This window comes from Osmia lignaria, chromosome 10, assembly GCF_051020975.1.
Source record: "Osmia lignaria lignaria isolate PbOS001 chromosome 10, iyOsmLign1, whole genome shotgun sequence".
In the NCBI taxonomy this organism is placed as follows: domain Eukaryota; kingdom Metazoa; phylum Arthropoda; class Insecta; order Hymenoptera; family Megachilidae; genus Osmia; species Osmia lignaria.
Genome location: NC_135041.1, coordinates 13,325,789 through 13,345,828, shown reverse-complemented (window position 1 = coordinate 13,345,828; position 20,040 = coordinate 13,325,789). Strand labels below are relative to the sequence as shown.

General features: G+C 39.4%; 2 protein-coding genes across 11 annotated transcripts in view; one reads left to right on the top strand and one right to left on the bottom strand.

Annotated features, from left to right (window-relative positions):
* The window catches only part of Smr (nuclear receptor corepressor smrter), a 37,446-nt gene that overhangs the window by 7,772 nt on the left and 9,634 nt on the right, over positions 1-20,040 (bottom strand). For 9 of the 10 annotated variants that reach the window (XM_034339746.2, XM_076690571.1, XM_076690569.1 and 6 more), the window contains 9 exons: positions 16,413-17,037; positions 14,743-15,201; positions 14,283-14,585; positions 13,755-14,174; positions 13,313-13,669; positions 12,740-13,227; positions 11,423-11,652; positions 653-970; positions 197-573 (listed from right to left, as the gene is read on the bottom strand). In XM_034339746.2, the coding sequence (XP_034195637.2) occupies positions 197-573; positions 653-970; positions 11,423-11,652; positions 12,740-13,227; positions 13,313-13,669; positions 13,755-14,174; positions 14,283-14,585; positions 14,743-15,201; positions 16,413-17,037 (3,577 nt within the window). The remainder of the gene's footprint in view (positions 1-196; positions 574-652; positions 971-11,422; positions 11,653-12,739; positions 13,228-13,312; positions 13,670-13,754; positions 14,175-14,282; positions 14,586-14,742; positions 15,202-16,412; positions 17,038-20,040) is intronic. The other variant, XM_034339747.2, reaches the window with a different exon arrangement.
* Positions 8,032-10,578, top strand: LOC117611688 (uncharacterized). The gene is made up of 3 exons (XM_034339764.2): positions 8,032-8,427; positions 8,930-9,377; positions 9,543-10,578. Exons 1-3 carry the CDS (start codon positions 8,109-8,111, stop codon positions 10,576-10,578), a joined length of 1,803 nt encoding a protein of 600 aa, XP_034195655.2. The 5' UTR covers positions 8,032-8,108.

Genomic DNA, 20,040 nt, shown 5'->3' with positions numbered 1-20,040 from the left:
ATAGATAAAAAAAAACATACACATTACTTAAGATACAATTATTATCAACTAATTAATATTAACTCTCAGAAACCACATCAATTGTGTATGATGATCAATTATCTAGCTTATCAATTCATCGATGTCCACCACAATATCCATTTATACTGAAAGATTAAACAATTAGTTAATCGTTCGAAGATCATCAAAAACATACCGCCAGCTCGTCACAGCTACTCGTACTGCTGCCACTTTCTTCTTCATCCGTTAAACAAGGTCTTCTCTCCTCGCCTAAAGATTGATAATATTCTGCAACCACCTGATCCAAGCTTAGCTTCTTCCGATAAGCGAAGTAGTAGTTTTTACACTGGTGATTCGTCTTCCCAGGTATTTGATCGGCCACCTTCACCCAATTGGTACCGTGTTCTCGAAGAGCTCTTCTCAGTTGCTCCAACTCCTCGTCCGTCCATTGTCGAGCCAAAGAATCGGCCGTATCTTCGGGCACTTCGGTACCTCCGGTTAGGTGAGGTGCCAATCGCCGGGATATTCGATTGAAGCAGGCTGAACAACATTTTGTCGCGTTGTTTGGAATCTCTGCAAGAATTAGTCAGAAATAATATTCTTCTATTACCGGGATCACGCTGGTGAACCCTATGATTATACGTGAACTTACGAAATTCCTGTATAATAGGATCGCGAACTTCAGCTGGTAAATCAAACCATTTCGCGGGCAGTGCTCGCAACCTCTTCACCTTTGTTTTCGAGCTGGTGTTATTCAAATTTGGACATCCTAGCAGCGGACACGCTGTGTATCGTCCTCTCACAGCTTTGCACCTACAGGTATTGCAGACTCGTGCACCAGGTGCCACTTGATCCTCTCGCAAGCCGTACTGAGACGCTTGCCTCGGTGGCAACGCTCTACTCTGCGTGTTTCCCTCGACGATGTTCTGGCAAACTGCGCAAGCATGAGGACCGATCTGCCTACCGCTTTCTGTAACAATACAAATTAATTTTGTTTACAGGAATCATAGCCAATCATAGCCGACATGTCTCCAGATTTTTATGAATGAATTAAACAAAAGTGATCCTCGATGACACGAGAATTTCACCATTTCCTTCGTTATAAACTCGAGCAAACACGGAAGAATAATCGTGGCAGGTTGTCGGCGAAGGAACTCGAGTGAAAACACGAGCGCCATTCGTTTGTATGGGGAGAGTCAAGGGAGAGAGAGAGAGAGAGAAAAGATAGAACTGAAATGGTGGTGAAACGAAGAGAAGGAGGCAGAGGAAACTGAGCGAGAAACCGAATAATTACCGAGACTTTGCTGGTTAACTAATTAAGGGTAGCCAATGAAAAAGTTCTCTCGCCCGCAGTCGCAAACATTGGCGTAGAGGTAAGAGGAGACACGGTTGGATCTCGCTTTGCTGGTTTTACCGCAACGGTGTTCCGGGTGAAAAATTTAACTTTATTCTCCTGACCATTATCACGAGTCGTGAGCTGATTTGCTAAGTAACCCAACCATTCAAAAACCAGTCAATTATTTAATTATATAAAATAAATAAAATCATGGAAAGCGTCGTATGTATGTGAACAGAAGAAGATAGTAATATGTGGCTTTAGGATGATGGTTAGAGATTTAACAATTGTTTCACACATTCCCATATTGAAGTTGGACAAACGTGCAACAATCGTGTAGCAATCTCCGGAGACCTGTCACACGCTGTGCTCGTACCTTTCGAAACGTGGAGAAAATTACTGTTGACGCAGGACTGCTGATGTTATATTGGTCGCGTTATAACAAGAAGGGTGATGGGCTATCGCGGGAACGAGAGGAAGAATTGTCTACCGAACAATCGTACAAACGCCATGCGAGAGGAATATATTCGCGACACTGATTGGCAGTTATTCCCTTGGTGGTGGAGGAATAGCTTCTCATAATTTAATCGTTCCACAGCATCCTCTAATTTTATGGAACCTGGATAGAATTGATCGGATAATTGCTTGGATTACTTGTTAAAAGTACGACTTTTTAATTAACGCGATTGTGATTCATTTTTATTATCGAACGATTTTATCTAAATTAATTGCTTCAATCGGTGCTCCTCTCCCAAGTGTAATCTCTCTACACAGGATATTAAAAAATATATACTGTATATTTCTAATAAACGAAACTATTTTTTTTCTTTCTGTTCACTAAACATTCAAGGCTGCATAATAAAGGCTACGATCGGAAGGATGTCACGGAAGCTGGTTCAAACGACACACCAAAAGAGAAGAGAAAAAGGAAAGGGTAAGGGAAGCATTACCCACGTGCTAATTAAGCTAACTCGAAACGGGCCAACGACAAGGAGTACACCTTGAATATTTCACAAAGGGTATCGCGAGAGAACTCGTCTTGTACACCTTTCCCTCTTTCTCTTCACCTCGTTTAACTGGCTTCACCTCCTCCCACGCGTATAATTCCTCGTTTCTCTTTATACGGTCGAATGGTTTTCATTCAAAATTCTTATCTGTATTTTCATTGGTGGAAGATGCTTGCTGTGTGATCGATCAATTATTTAATTAATCATTAATTCGATGGCTTAAGATAATTTTAATTACCACGACGATAATATATCATATAACAAATTTCATATCGCAATTAATGACCATTACTTTTTCAACACCCTATACGTGCCGAGTCCCCGTGTTAATTAAATATTCTCTTTGATTTCGACCATCCATGTGTGTATACGTAAACACAAAGAAAGCCTGATCATTTGTTATGAGCAGGGAATTAAGGGCAGGAAGAAAATTCGATTAACGCAGCTTAAATAAATATCCAATTTAAAATAGCAACCATTAACGGTAGAACAATATAAAATGAATGATTCCCTCTTAAATGTAAATCATTTCATATTTTATTTTCAAAAAAACATTAAACTTACAAAAATTGTCTTCTACCTGTACTGCCTAGGGATCCCTAGACTGTTATGCTGGTTCCTTTTTCTCTTTGGCAATTTTCCTGCAAACATTTCCTATAAAAATTTACACCTGATGGTTCTTATAGTGACTTTTCGTGTCTAAAGGATTAAAATTCATTGTCAGGATGTGTTATCACCAGAAACATTTGAATTGTGTACTTTTTAAACGGTGTGTTCGACGAGCAGATTCATCTCGCGAACAAGATACGAAAATTAAAACGAATAACCGAAAGGGGGTTCTCTCCTCCCTTTTGCGCCAGCGTTTCGCTCGAAGCATCGAGACGAAGCGTTTTTCTATTTACTTATTTATGAGATTACAGAACGGTCGGTCCGACAAAAATGATTAAATGTAAATATGCGTTTTTTTTCTTCTTTTTTTTTTTTATTCGTGCTTCAGCTTCGATTCATGCAGAGACAAGGAACCCGTGAACAAACCGGTAGATTGATCGTGTTCTATTCACAATTTTATCTACAATTTTCTTCTTTGCCATTTTTTTCACTTTCGCATAATTATTTTAATTGTAATTAAACTTCCACCTTTGTTTTTTTAAAAGGTCAGACACAGAAGTTTATAAAAAAATCATACGTTATATACATTAGATATTTTGTTAAACCTTCCTGATATGTCTATTATTTTATTAAACGTATATTTTCATCGATGCAAACGATACCCTGGGGGGATTGAGTTTAATTTTCTTTTTATTTCCATTTAACTTCGTTTTTCATTAGCTAAATGTTAGCCAATGAACATGGAATATGGTATAATCAACTGGATTGTAGTCGAACAATAAAAGTCAATGAATTATTTTATTCGTTAAGCGAATAAAATCTTCGAATTGGAAGCTACATCCGGAACAAATTTGTCTGTAAACACGAAGCTTAAAATAATTTGATTATCGTATTTGATTACGCGTGTTCAGTGTAGCAAATTTTAATAATGTACAAACGTACAAAGAATAATGATAGAAAAAGTTCAATTTTGGTATTCGACGAGAAATTTTTATCACTTTTCTTTCTACAAATTTTAATTTTGAGTATAAGTAGAAGACTGAAATTAATCAGACTCAATTATTAGAAAAATTTATTATTTCCCGATAGACTTTTTTATTTTATTCTATCAGCAAACTGATTCCACCCTTATCAGGACGACAAATGGGTATGGGGTGGAGCAAATAGAGGATGGTTGTAATGGTGCACTGGAATACGGATTGAACCGGGTCTGAACGGTGATCTAGCCGTGTAAACAATGTCTGTTAATCGAAAAGGAGGGAGGTTCGAGGGAGATGTAATGGTATCAACGATCAAATGACTACTCATTGTCACGGGACGAGGGGGGAAAATTTATCTTTGCAATCAATCATTTCAAAGAATGCTTGAAACAATTACTTTTATAGTACAATATTCATTGCATTATATTTTGCGAATTGATCGATCGATTTTGCTTCTTATACGCAATAGATAATTACTGTAAAAAGTTCTCCACATGGAAAACATTCTTTTATTCTTACTCTCTTTTTTTCAAACACATTCGACCCTATTCACAATTGAAACTCCCAGGGCAGCCTGTACACTTACAGGCGTGCAGCAAGTAGATCATGCACAAAGGTATATATTAAAGCTCACGCGATGTGTACCCATACGTGGATAATCCATTATTTGCAGAACGAAAACGCAGTCATGGCTCGCGTCGAAATTCAACCGGGCCTCCTACCGTCTAATGCACACAGGAACGCGAGGGTTGTTGCAGGTAAAGGCATTAATTGGGATTAAGTAAATCAAGACGCTAATTAGCTCGCACGAAGAGCGCGCGCGCGGCCTTTCGGCCCGACGATGAGCCATCCACCCCTTCACCTCCCTCAACCCCCATCCCCTCCTGGTACCGTCAAAATGTTAACCCATCCCCCTGTTATACCCCAGACCGTCGTCGACGCGTTCAACTCTAACCGTAACCGTGTAACGAGCACCGTTTCCACCAGCATTTAATTTTCCTACCCATTTGCTATGGCTACTACGATTACAGACACGGATAACGTACCCTGTCCATTTATTTATGCAACATCATTAGCGACGCCACTTCAACCACGTTCAAAAGACAGACACGTTTACACTGAGCCTATTGGGCGACAGATTAGCTTTGAAAAGGGTGATCCGTTCCATACCCACTTTCAATCGGTAGTTTTTGTCAATCATTCGATCAACGATCAATCTTGTTTCACGTGAATTTCTATCTTTTCGAATGACTCGGTATTGACGAACCAAATGAAAAATCGTTATCAATTCACACTCGATATCGATCATTAAATTACATTTTTTATTATAATGTAATCATAGTCTAACGGGACCAAATGGTTTCATGAATTTCATCAGAATCTTAGCGGCGGTAAGTTTGATGAATTTGCCGATATTACTCGGTAACCGATTTAAATTAGAGGAAGAAGGGTAGATAGCACCGTATGGGTCGATGAAACGCAAAGAAAGAATAAGTGAATTTCTGAACAGGTGAGTATTTATTTCATTACAAGAGAGAGAGAAAGAGAGAGGGAACGAAACCGCAGAGAGCCCGTACGGATCCTGGTAATATCGCGAAAAGTGTTTGCTCAGCTTGTCTCGACCGAGCTCGGAGCATTAAACCGCGGGCGTTCTTTCGTCTCCCCGGGATCCGGGGAACGATACCGACCTCTTCAATGTGTACATTTCTACTCCCGATTATACGTTGCAAGCCCGAAGGGCTATTTCCTTTCCTTTCCACCGCAGTAAATTTCGATTTTGCCGATTGAAAACTCCGATCATCGCATCGACATTGTTCCCCCCCTACCGTCTAGCGTGACAATTTTCATTAATAAACGAATTCGTTACCGAAACACAAATTCTAGAAGTATATTTTAGATCAATAAATAAAGATTTTATAAATGTATCCCCAATAAAAAGATGTCAAGTTCATAAACTGGAATAATTGTCTAATTATACTTTTCTAAAAGTAAATAGAAGAGAATGGAAAAGCTGATATAACAGATGGAGATTGGAGGATCCAATCGGTACTATATCCGGCTAATCGTCGCTGTTATTGCCAACAACGACGGCAATGATACTAATAGCTATGCAAACGACGATTATGGTAGTAGTTGTTGCTTTTCGATTGCGATGCAAAGGGATAAAGGGGCCGAATAGAAGAGGAAACGAAGGGATAGGGGAGGCAACCGGGTTCTGTTAACTCCGGTTTGAAGCTTCGCTCTCTTGGGAAATGTGCGTAATCGCTATGTCCCATTCTAAATTGGTGGCGACGCATTCTTGCTCGCAACCGCGTCCGTTTCGTGGCATCCATGACCCACGATTAACTTGAACAACCGAATCCATTATTTATCTCAATTCTTTCCACTCATCGTTGAAATTTACCTTTCGTCGCGGCTAATATCCCGCATTGATTAGCGTTAATTACCAGTAACCCCCCCTAAAAAATGAAAACGATATTCTTAGAAAGGATTCAATTGTTTTTCTTATATAATACCATTTTGCATCCGAGAAAACTTAATTTCATATTATTGTCCTCGATCGAATACTTTTTGCCGGAAGCAGTATTGGTGAGAGGAAGGGGCTACCAGGTGGACGGTTTGGTACATAGGTTATGGTCTCTACTATGGAAAGAGAAGGAAGGAGTAAGATAGTGGGCTCATTGATAGAAGGGTAGCCGAGGGTCGAAAAGCGAAGAGAGCGAGCAAACGAGCGACCTGCACGTATACGGGCCACCAGGCGGAATAAAGTGGAATTCAGCGCAACCTGAATTATAAACGATATTATGCAAACACCGTGGAGAAAGAGTACTCGTACCGCGAGTTAATTTGATGAAAAACATCAGAGAGCAGGGAGACCGAGGAGAACAGGAGGGCTTGAAGAGCGAGAGGGGGACCGGCAAAAGACGCATCCCGAAAAGACCGTTCTCGAGGTGAACAGGAGCCTCTTCATCCACGGTCGGCTTTTGCACCTGAAGACACTCTAATCACCCATAGGTCTACCGAACCAAACTTTCTTCTTTTCTTTTCTTTTTTTCTCTCCATCCACCGCGACAATTCATTCGAGGAAGGAACGGGGATGGATTCTAACAAAAGACTCTAACTTTGATTTCACTTTGATTCCTAATGATAGGAATTAAAAAGCATAATAATTCCAAAAGCGTCAGAAACATACTAATAATGCAGCGTATCAATCTACAAGCTCGGTGGTAATTCGATCTAATCTATCAGGTTGCTTTAAATCAAACAACGGGAACAAAATCAGAATTGTGTATTTAACGCAAGCAATTCACAGTTCCCTTTTTTAAATAAACAGATGTGAGAGTAGCGTGATTAAATTGATTAACCGTGATTAAGCGTAAATAACTAACTGATACACAAACGAATTATTGACAAATCTATCGCGTTCGTGAAATTCGATGTATTTCGTTGTTAAACAATTTAATTAAATCATTAACGATTCCCTTTTGTCCATCGATCAAGGAACAAAAGCAATGAACGAAAAAGAAAAAAAAAAAGAAAAAATTGCCACGGATAAATCTCAATATTTTTGCCAACAACGTATAACAACTTTTTTTCCTATCGTTTCATCTTTTCCCATCGATGCAAATAGAATAGATAGCCGCGAATGCAACTCGGGTAAAGGAAAGAATAACTGGAGGGGTGGTTACGCGCGGAAGACGAAGAAAGCGACGGCTACAATCCTCTACACGGTAAACATACCAGGCGCACGTGCAGCCCTGCCGTAATTGAGCTAGCACCACCAATCTGCACTCGTTGGAGGCGGTTCTTCGTTGGTCGGGGGTTGGAGTATGCTGCACAGGGACTGGCTGATAGCAGCCGTCTGGAGGAGGAAAGTAAAGGGTGGTAGATGTACCGTTGGAAAAAGCTTGTGCCTGGTGATAACCGGCGGTGGTGAGGACGTAGACGAAAGGCCAGAACCGTCCTCCTGGCGTTCAAATCACGAGCAATCGCGACGCTCGATGGTCAGCCGATTAGAAATGGTACCCATGGTGATTGGTATCCAAATTCGTACCAATTTTAACGTGTTGTGCTGATTCGTTAGTGAAAGGATATCGTTTAGTGACAACTTTTGTGTGAACACGTGTCTAACGATGCAAAAACGTAGAAACTAAAGGAACAGATCTCTTTCGGACGATGTACAGTTTATACAGAGCTTGGTTCGGCGACAGCGTTAACGCGGACAATTACTCGCGAATTCAGGAGACTCTGTCACCGCCAGACACGGTGGTCAGGGTTGGCAATGAAGGAGAACATCAGTTCATCGCTCATAAAGGGGTTCTAGCCGCGCATAGTGGTTATTTGAAAGCACTGTTAACTAATGCTACTAATACACCTAGCACCGTTGCTAGCTCCTGTTCGAATTTACCAGCGACCGCCATCGCGGTCACCGCCACCAATCTTTCGGAACAATCTATGCGACAACCGGTCACCTCTGTGTCCGTTTCGTCCATTGGTAAATATTCTTTGGTTATCTGTAGGTGAGATATTTGGACATCGTTTGATCTAATCGGTTCGCTCATTTGCAAGCAATCATAAAATTTCGCAGTTTTATTATCGTGACACCATTTAATTCTTTCAAGATTACCGAGTGTATTTTTGTTCCAAGTATTATTGGGATACCTGTCATTTCAACCGTGATAAAAAAAATGTTTTGATTTTATTCTTAAAATAAATATTAAAAGACGTACTGAAATATGATTGATTAAGAATCAATAAATCAAAATATATAACCGAATGTTTGCTTCAAAATCCGTATTAGTTTTTGTGAGCATAACAAGCAACTGTTAATGAGAAATGATTCAGTGTAAAAACCTTCATAGTGTGATTGTTATTCCTACAGAAAAACAAAAAACATAGTTTTCATACTTTAATTATTTCACCACTTACTGTAATTGACTCACGTTCATTCTTCAACTATTTGGCCATATTTATTCTTACGATAGGAATATTTTCAGGAGGAGAAGCATTCGCACCATTACTGAACTACATGTACACAGGCCGATTGGAAGTGACCTTAGACAACGTGTACAGTGTATTGCTAGCGACCCATTTATTGCACATGCCAGGAGCGTTGGAACAATGTCGAGCAGCATTGCTCAGACTGAGGGCTCCACCGCCTCTACCGACGCCGATGTTGGTGCCAACAGGGCCTACATCGACGTTGACATCGACGTCCATGTCGACGTCGACAGGCTCTGGGAACATATTAAGGCCGATACCTAACAGACTGATGATAGATCCTAGCATGTGCTGGCCACCAGCTACACCGTTGTATCCGCCAACCGCACCCGCACCCGCGGGCATACCGCATATGCCTCAATTACAACCATCAGTACTGATGCAATCAACTGTTCCCATCACGGTGGTGCCCACATCCAGTGTGCAAGAAACACAAAGCTATAGGTTTGTTTGCTAAGGTTTCCATGACCTAGTTTGATCGTAATCAACTTGGTACCAAATACCAAGAAAACTAAATCCAAGAAAAGAGAAGAAAGAGTGTTCCTTCCACCTTGCCTACTTAACTCCATAAGATAAGCGAATAATACCGTCCCATCTTTTTGAATACAGGGAAGTACCATCGCCAAAGTCCTCTCTGTTCCAAATGGAGCGGAACCGTGGATTGAGGATGGACAACCGAGCAAAATCCCCGGAAACTACAACGTCTACCTCCCTGCCACTTGTGGCAGCAGCCGCAGCTGCGTTCACCGCGTTCACCACATCGAACGCGGCTACTTCTACAAGGACATCGTCACCGTCGCAGTCAATCTCACCAACGCTGTCCTCGGAGTCTCAATCCCCGCTGCCGGTTTGCCAGAGCAAGACGTCGGAGCAGAGGCAAATTAAAGAGGAGACCGAGTATGAACAGAGGAATTCGAATGGGGGACAGACGCAAAGTCGGTCATCGCCGGTCACTTCTGTGGAGGAGACGAGTTCCACTCGAGACAGAAGCGTGGAATCTGGTGAAAACGATCGGCAAAGATCGTCCAGAAGAAGAGGACGAGGATCGACCAGCAGAAACGATGGTACCTCCAGTGGAGTGCTGTCGGTCGTCTACGACGTCGCCTGCTGCGACGGTCCAGTGAAATTCCATCGCGTGTTAAACAAAAATTACTCGTCATCGGGATCTAATCCCGCGCTACAACCTCGTTTACAGAGATCCTGCTTCGAACCGGAAAACGTTTCCACGGAGAACGACGAGAACGGTGGACCTGCAGAGGTCAGACCTTGCGACCCAATTAGATCCGACATCGATACCGCGAACACTAGCGGAAGCTACACTTGTGGATACTGCAGACACACCTTCAAGTCCCAGTATTGTTATAGGAAACACACGAAGAGACACTTGTTACCCACCAGGGTGAACGAAACCGTGGTCAACAGACCCAGGCAAGACACTGCGCGTAGCAGAAGGGAAGTGAGGCTGCTTGATTTGAACGTTCAGTACTATCCCTGCAAGATCTGTGGCTGTAAGTTTCCTAGCTACTATTTCGTACACAAACATCGGAAGTTGTGTCATGCGAACGCGGAGGAGAGGCCTCAAGAGGAAGCCAGCACTGCTGCGGAGGATTTGGCGTCGACCACCTCCAGCAACGAGAGACAGTGATAGAAGGCAGGTTAAATAATATAATATCGTTATATCATTTGATATAAAAGAGGAGAAATTAATTTTTCTTTTTCATATTGTTTCAGTGGTTTTTGAAGATGAAGAGATCCATAGGAATGTTTAAAGTGATCAAAATCCTGCTTAATACACCTTTGGATTAGAACAAGAATCTTCTTGACAACGGGAAAAAAATTAAAGATTCATTAAATAGTTTAATCAATGAATTACTTGGAAATTATGAAGTTACTGTAAAATTGAAATAATTAAAGAAATGTAATTACAATAAGAAAAGAGTTTTTCTAATTGTAGCTTACCACCCTAATTATGGAAAAAATTAAAAATTTATTCAATAGTTTAATCGGTGAATTATTTGCCAAGTGTTATACTGCGAAAAAATAAGTAACACCTCCGAAGTTTATTTACAATAGTTCGGATTTTATTCTGAAATTTATCATTTATTCTTGATTTCTATTATATTATTAGTATTTTGAGCAAAATCTGGATTTTCAATTTTATTGCAAAATAAGCCAAGCTAAGAAAAGAAATCTGTAGAGGAGTTTGAATTTGAAAACTATCATCTTACCGCTATAATAATATTATATGTCTATGATTTTAATTCACATTCAAATGATTAAGTAAAATTATTAACTTTGAAATTTAAAGTGTGTTCACTGTTACTGTTTCAAAAATAAAAATAGCTTATCTCGAAAATATGCAGAGATTAAATATTAGACCTTTCAGTTTATATTTAAATACAAATAGAGCGAGTTGACAGAGTCATAATAAAAATGAAAAGGGAAAGATTGCTAGAGCAAACGTGCGAGACAAATTTTATCAGACTTACCGATGGTGTCTATGGATTGGGCTTCCTCGTCGCTGGTCTCCATAGGAGTGGCATGATTATCTTTTTTCTTCTCCTTGATCCGACTCGCATTTCCAATAGTTCCGGATCCGCCGCTGTTTGCCTCCCTGCAACCCGTTTTCTTTTTGTTAGAATCTTTCAAATCTGACTGTAATGTCGAAGCGTTTACGCTCAATGACGACGACGACGACGACGTGCTCTTTCCGTCGATTCTACAACACAACGAGCAAACAGAAGGATCTGTTAGCTGCGTGAACCAAACGGTTTGAGCTTCTTGTCGAAAACTATATTCTAAGTTTGTTTCTTCTAACAATGAATGTAAATGGATGAAAAATTATACGTAGTATCACTATAGATACTTTAATATTCTTTCCCATATTTTCAGATGAATATTAATGTAATTATAAGAATGAATAAAACATTCTACATATTGTTTCTAAAATAAACGAAGAGAGGCAACGTCCCGATTTTCCCGTAGCTTGGAATCAGATTTTCAACGATCGACTCAATTTCGATGATGAATGCCTACGTAAACATAATCCACTAACCAGTAACCATTGATTAGCATTACAATCTGCTAATAACTACCCTTGCCATCCCTCTCGAACCATCCCCCATTTTACCACAGCGTTCTATTTCTCCCCACCTTCCTGTCTTCCTCTACCCCCACCATCAGCCGCCATCCACCCTTCGTTCCACCAATTTTATTATTTTATCTTCCCTGATACTTTTCACATAATAATTTTTGTTATAACTTTCATCTTCGTCGGTGATACTGAAATGATTATTATACAAGAAGAAAAAATAAATAGTCACCCTGATTGTAAGCGAAAATTAGCATCTTAATTAAAGGTTCGATATTCTCGACTTTTAATTATTATTATTGTTATATTTTGATATAACAATTAATTCGGTGTCTTTTCCATTTTAATTAAAAATTTAATCATTCTAATTTCATTTTTTTCTTTTTTAATTAAAAAGTTCAAGGGAAAATTGATTACAGTCTATATGAAATCAGAACTGAGATTTTACCATCATGTGGTAACGCTTACGAAAAGCTATTAACTGATGGTATAATGGAAGGAGAGACCAAGTTTAATTCAGATAAAGAGCCAAAAAATCCTAGTTTAAGAAAAAACTTTCCCATTCAGGAAAGCAGTGTGATGGTTTAAAAGATTCGATTCTTTTTATTACTGCTTTTCAATAAACCAAGTCTCAAAAATAGCCTTCTTTCTTAGCTGATTCTTAACTAATTTCCTCCTTATTTGTGTAAAAATGATGAAAGAACACAATACGTACATTACTTTGACGTCCTTGCCCGCCACTGTTTCCGAATTCAACCACTGTGGTTCTTCTTTTACTTCCACTTTGACGAGGTGCTGTTCTTTAGATTCCGATTTAGTTTCTTTATTTTCTTTGTTAGTTTCTCTATTGTCCTTCGCACTTGTCGTCGCCGAAGTCGCCGAGGTTGTAACACACGTGGTGATACTTGGTACAGACGTCGTTGTAGCCGATGTCGTTGATGCTATTACAGACTCTGTACTTATACATATACTCGACGTAGGTGTACTTAACGCAGTGGCTGCAGTAGTAACTATCGTCGTTGCAGCTGATGTAGACACACTCGACGTAGTTGTAGTCGTGGTAGTGGTTGTGGTCGTTGTCGCTGCCGAATTACTTTGAGGATTCTCTTGAGTTTTTTGTTGCTGCTCACGTTGCAACCTTGTCGTAACACCCGTACTTAATATGTCTATAGGTCCAATACTAGGAGGGAGATTATTTTTTTCCTGAAAAGAGAATAAATATATAATATTGAAGGAATATGAATTAATTTGGTTACTATACTTTTTTCCAAATACAACGCGAACTTACTTTATTACTAGGATTATTCCGAGAGCTACGTGTTCGTTGCCGCGATTTTCGCAAGAGCTGCTTATAATTTTCTGCTTTTTTAGTGAGGTAGTAATGATGCACACAATCTGGAACGGACTTATGTTCTAAAGATTGAGCTATCGTTCCAAAGTTCTTAGGATGCTGCAAATATTTTTCCTTAAACAATTCATGCTCCACAGCACTCCATACGTTTATTAATTTTCGTTCGCTGTGAAGAGCTTCTAATTCTTCTGGCTGAAGAAGACCATTCCGATTTTGAAATGCGATTCTTCTTTGCTTTGTATCCAACAACAAAGGTGGTATCACCGCGTACGACCGCATCTTCTTATCTTCCATCTGTAAAAATCATTTTACAAAAATCAATACAGTTATCATAGAAATAATTATGTAAGATAATAATAATGTAAGATGATAATTGTACCTCTTGCTCTTGAAGGCCGTCCATAATTTCCTCTAGATCAGCTTCACTTTTAATTCGAGCACCGACTCTATTAAAACGTTCTTTGTCTTCCCTTTGCTTCCGCAATTCTGGGAAAACCTTCTCGAAAAATTCACGATTCTTCGCTTCTTTCGATTTCCTTTTCTGCGTTGCTTCTAACCGCTCCACTTTACGATGCCACTCCTGTACCAAAATAGCGTACGTTTGTGACTGTTGTCGATGAAGAGATGCGCGTTCCGCATGTTCTCGTCGAAGCCTCGCTATAAGCCTTGCTCTCATACACGTCTGATGTTTTGTACGATTTTCCTGATATACACTTGTATCTGATGGCTGATTATACAAAGGTAGTTCCACTTTTGGACCCAGCCTTTCTAGGAGTCGATGAGCTTCTTCTGCTTTTCTCTATAATTAAAATTATATTATCATTAATTTTTGTTCAGGTAACATCCTTGATTTTGATAAGGAATTGTATAGAATATAGCTTTAACCTTCTCCATTTTCAGCCCTTACCCTATTTTCAGCATAAATTTTTTGTGCCAGAGACTGATGCTTTGGTTGCTGAGATTGTTCCTCAACCTGACGTTTGAGCCCATTAGCTTCTAGAGGTTTATTCGCTGTTTCTTCTAATTCCTTTAACTTTTTCCTAAGTTTATTTATCTGTGATTCCCTTTTGGCAATCTCTCTGTCGACCTTGGCGATCTGTTGCAGCAGATCATCCTTGGTGCTTCTGAACTGCGCATCTTCCTGTGTATTCGGTTCCGGAAGTGTTGGTGAAATAGCTTCTGTTTGCGGCGTATACGCTCCTGTAGTCGGCTGCTCCTAGCAAACACTTTCCATATAATATCATCCTGAATTAATGTATCCTAATCTCTAATAAAACGCATCTAACGCATCTTCATAATTTAAAGAATAATATTAAAATCCCTTATTCATCCTACACTCTATATATAGACGCGTACATATTACCCACCCTAGTGTCTATCCTAAGTGGTTGCTGCAACTGCACCACGTGCTCTTGTTTTACACAGGGGTCGGCAGGTGACAAACTCTGACAGCGAGATTGCGATTGGGACTGTGATTGAACTTGGGTTGGTTGACCGAGGCGTATTTTTTTGAAGGGCGGCGCCTCCTGCAGGTTAGCCATCTCAATGGCCGTACGACTGCAATACTGATCCGGTTGGACGGGCATCAGGCCTATTCGTGAATTTCTTACACTGGACACGTGCTGATAGTCTGGCGCTGTTGGCGAAGGTGTCGGCGTCACCGAAGCAGGTGGTAAAAGAGATATCCTCGGTCTATCCCCCCTTCCACCAGCCATCGCACTACCTATACCGCTATTTGCCGCATATTCGGCTGTAACTACTCCAACACCGACTCCAATCTGTGATAAAGGACTACTGCTCACGCTAATAGCGATCCTTTCGTTCACCTGAAACAAAAAGAAGGAAAACGCGCTTCAATAAAAATTCATCCCCTCTATCAACTCTCTCTTTCATCTTACGTTCTTTTCGCACGCGTTTTATTCAATTTATCTTGCCTAACCTTCTCGGCGCGAACCTATTTCAAGAAAATCGATGACCCGGTTCAAGAGGGCAGACGGTATACTATCAATATACCTACAACACCGTCATACGTTCCTTGCACTCTTATTGTGTCTAAGCTCAGCCATTATTCTCTTTCCCTCTTTCTTTCGTCGCTTTCTACTATTCATCCAGCTTACACCATCTATGACCGTAATCTTACACACGCATACACATAAACAGATAACGTTTCGAACAAGTTCGAATCACTGATTTAAAGAGTTGGAAAATGAAAAAATAAATAAATAAAAACAAAATGTTGATTAAGTAAAGGAAGAAAGGAAGGAAGGAAGGAAGGAAATAGGCTGATTTATTATTTCAATAGTTTATTGAATAATGAAAGATGCTCGATGAGAAAAATCCAGTGTTATGTCACTGACCTCGTAAATACGTTACTATGCATTTTCTCCTACTAATAGATATCTTATAAAATTCCGTATGCACTGATAATTACGATCGTACTATCAAACAAAAGAAAATCGAATTTTATAAAAACAAATATTAACTTAAGATTTCGTTTCAAAATAAGATAATATTTCATTGTGTAATTATTTGATCGACGATATCGTAACACGTGACTCTCCGATAAAATTCAAAAGCATTCAAATAAAAAGACTTTCGCGTACGCTGATAAAAAAAAGAATCCATCTTAAAATTCATCTGGTTTGAAATTCGTGCCAGGATTAATTCAAATCGACGCAATGTTTGTAACAAAGGAGATAGGTTATATTGTTAGTCAGAGGGGGGAAAAGGGGGAGGGCTTAATAGTGAGTGAAAGTCAAGGGCAGACTCGAGGTAATACATACATACACTAGTTTCGTGTAACGCGGTTCCAACATATTCAATCAGACACAGAAGATTATTCTGTTCAACACAAACTCCTTGATGTTTGTAAACATAACCAAAAACACCTATTAACCCCACTTTCTCGAATCACTTTCAATCTGATGCACAGTTTTAACGTACACGCACCGAGGAACGAGAAAATCGAGGGGGATACATTTATCATGGGATTATTAGCTCGAACCATAATAAATGATTCGAAGATGAAAATACCTACATTGGTGGTGGCGCTGCGATATGCATCTCTCGCGGTATAAGCAGTTCCCGAAAGCGATGGTGGTGGCGTCTGACTAACTGTAGGTGGATTCGCAGGTGCGGCCGCAGGTGCTGGTACTGGAGTCGGTGCCGACGAAGCCGATGTGACCACCGTTGCTACAGCTGGCACCGACGCCGATGTTGGTGTCGGTGGATACGGATGAATATAACGTAAACCACCGGCCATGGGTACGGCAACGTAACCTCCTGGTGCGCCACTCACTGTACCACTGTTCCCGCCACTATTACTCCCTGCACCGGCGGCACTGTTACTGGTACCGCTGCTATTTCCACTTCCGGCTGCACCTACGTTCCCTACAGCACCACCAGCACCAGATCCAGCCCCAACGACTCCGGTTCCGCTGTTTGCGCCACTCGCGTTGCTAACACCAACACCGCCGCCACTACCGCCACCGCCACCGCCTCCGCCGATTGAAGGACCTCCAGCAGTTCCACTCCCAACTGTCCCCGCTGCTGCCGCCGCAGAAGATGCAGCTGCACCACCCTGGACATACGTAACTGCTGTTCCTACCGTTCTTGGAGACACCGGACTGCTGCTCTTGATGTTTACGTAATTCTGTGTTGGCCTGTAAACATTACAATTATCCGTTATAAATCTCAGAGTATTAACGTATTTGTTGTTGTTGTCTTTTTTTTCTTTTTTTTTTTTTGGGAGGGGGAATGTAAATCGTGAGTGCGAAGATTGCTGAGAAACAAATTTTCCGAGAAGAATACATGAGAAGTGCAAGTGCATTGTGCACACAACGCGTCTGAAATGTGTTAACGACTCGAATTTACTTGAACGTAAATTAACGCGAATATACGAAAGAATCATACACTTGTATGAAATTGTAAAATTCGCTCCAACTATGTTTCTTGATATTTTTGGTTCTTGGATCTTGGTATTTTTAATGAAACTTAAATACAAATGTAACTACAAATAGCATTTGTACTTTTAATATAAGTCCACGCAACCGTAATTTTCATTGAAATTTATTTATGTATTCATAATTTGGTCCATTGCGTATAAACATTCAAATATAAATAGTAATGAATCTTATAAATAAATTAGTATAGATATATTGAATACTACTGAACCTAACCAAGAAATGTACGGAGAATCGTTTTGAAAAACTTCTATGTAAAAATTTTGATTTGAATAAAAAAGTAAATTTGATGATGGTTCAACTAACCAATCGTGACATGCAGCAAAAATATGCTTCGCGTGAAATCTACCATTTAGTTATTGTATATACGTATACATATGTATGGCTGAATAGTAGATACACGACCTTTCGGCGGTAGTTTGTCACATGTGGCAAAATACGGCACGCATGCGTCGTAGGCTATAACGATATGCGGTGTCGCAGTATTCCACAGATCATGGTTCCGCGTGCCGGTGCATCGGTACCTATTCTGTGTAGAATGATTGCGCATGCGTTGAACATCACAAAGGGTGAATGTGCCTGTCTGCTTTCGTAAGGCGACGTTGCTAACGCGGCGTTGCCAGATTGCTAAAATACAAGGAGATTTACCGAGCGTTTCTGGCATTATTTGCTGGCGAATTATACCGAAGGATTAATCGGTGTTGGCTAGTATTTCATTTTTTAACTCAGCTCATTTAATTTTATGTATTACTTCTGAAGAACAAAGAATACATATTTCTAAATTACACGCAATTATGCTAATTCATATTGTATGTACACGTCCAAATTATCAAACTACATTCTTTTGTAAATTAATGTTTTTTTTTATTACATATAAGATATCGTACACGAATTAAGGTCAATATAAAAAACAGATCTTATGGTTAATGTAGGAAGCTCTAGCGTGCAATTCCGAATACAAGAACATTTTAGAATTACTTAGAAACATACTTTGGACTATATCCAAAAGGTACAAATAAATCATTTGGTGCTGATAGTACTGTTCTTTCGATACTTTATTCAAAATGTTTAACATCACTGCTGGCATTAAAGATATTTAAATAAGGTAAAAAAAGATTGAGGTTAGAAACCTATAATCTATAATATTTTAGAGTTTATACACATTCAGATTCCTTTTTAACAATGTTAGTGATTTTCAATTAACTTTTCCTAAGAAATATTATTAAGACGGTACTGAATCGAAGGATTAACAGAAAATGGACTCTGTGCGGTGAATACGAACACCGGCATACTTATTAATAGCACCGACCGTATGCTGTGGGATCTTACCGACAAATTATCAAACAATCGATTTTCTTGCATTTGAATCCGTAAACATAATTGTTTGGCCGCTTTATGAATTTCCCTAGACTATGAGTTCTCGATGATGTAACGGTCACTGACCCCCTCCTCCCACTTCTAAAATCTCCCTACCATGTATCACCTACTGTTTTTCCCTTTTATGAATGATGCGCATGCGATAGAACGTTATGTATAGAACAAAATACGCATTCGATGATGATAAATTTGGCACGTTTCTAAGGGTGAGAGTCAAACTGTTCATTAGAACGTATAAAATCACTTTGGAACTTCGAAACACTGATAAAAACATAATTATGTAAAGTTATAACAACTGTGTTAATATTTGGCAGGATATTCAAATTTTCAAATTACTGAATCATAACATTTGTTATTTGAACAACATTCTTACAAAATCTATGATTTATTCAATAATTTTAAGCAAGGTACATTATTAGATAATTGAGTGTTATGCGCAGAAATGTACTTTTTTTTGTTCTCGTCCAAAAGAGAACTGCAGGAAATAGAAATCAGCGTAGCCTTGAGCCCCTTCCATCAATTCTAGTTTTCTTTATCGCCTCCGTTAACGTCTCTAAGTCTTTCTTCACTTATTTACTCTTTCAGCAATATGTTCAAATACTTGTAGGTAGACAAACTATGTATATTTTTCACAAAATTTATGTAACCAAATTTCTGAAAATCCGTAAATTTTACATAAATTCATAGTTACACACGCACATACACACGAGCACTTTCATTCAAAGGTAAAAAGTTATGCATTTTCGCCATTACTGCCATCTTTTATGCCCCTCCGCTCGACCTACTGTTAGCTTTCTCTTTCCCCGTTCAAAGGTTTTTATACTTATTCTCATTTTTCACCAATTCAAACATGAATCAGCAATTCAACATTCATAAATGAATGTGAACAAAGCTTTGTAATCGAAATTATAACTAATGTTATAATTCACTTGTAAAGTTATATTATTTTAACAGAAAATTTAAATTGGGCATCATTTGAGCAACGAATTGCGTGAATCGTTTTTTTTTTTTTTTTAATTTTATACTATCCCCACTTTTTGTAATGTATTTACTTGACGATCGAATTTATAATCCGTGGCGTATATATACATGTATACATATAACGACATTGTGTTCCTTCTCGCTGCTTGGTTCATTTGTGCAGTCTTCAAGTCGTACCTAACCTAACTATCTTTCCCGCGTTTTACACGTTATTTAATGTTATGTTTTGATCAGTGGGGTGGATATGATACTTTGAATTCGAGAAACGTGAATTAAGGTCTGTTAACAGAATTTCGTACAGTGGGTTGTAAAGAATCAAATTACACCGCGTAACGATAAAAAATA

What these genes read in the sequence shown, in the direction of transcription:
- LOC117611688 (XM_034339764.2), top strand. Translation starts at nt 8,109, where the DNA reads ATGTACAGTTTATACAGAGCTTGGTTCGGCGACAGCGTTAACGCGGAC. An exon ending in TGTGTCCGTTTCGTCCATTG is followed by an intron (nt 8,428 to 8,929) that starts GTAAATATTCTT and finishes GAATATTTTCAG; the next exon opens with GAGGAGAAGCATTCGCACCA. An exon ending in CAAGAAACACAAAGCTATAG is followed by an intron (nt 9,378 to 9,542) that starts GTTTGTTTGCTA and finishes TTTTGAATACAG; the next exon opens with GGAAGTACCATCGCCAAAGT.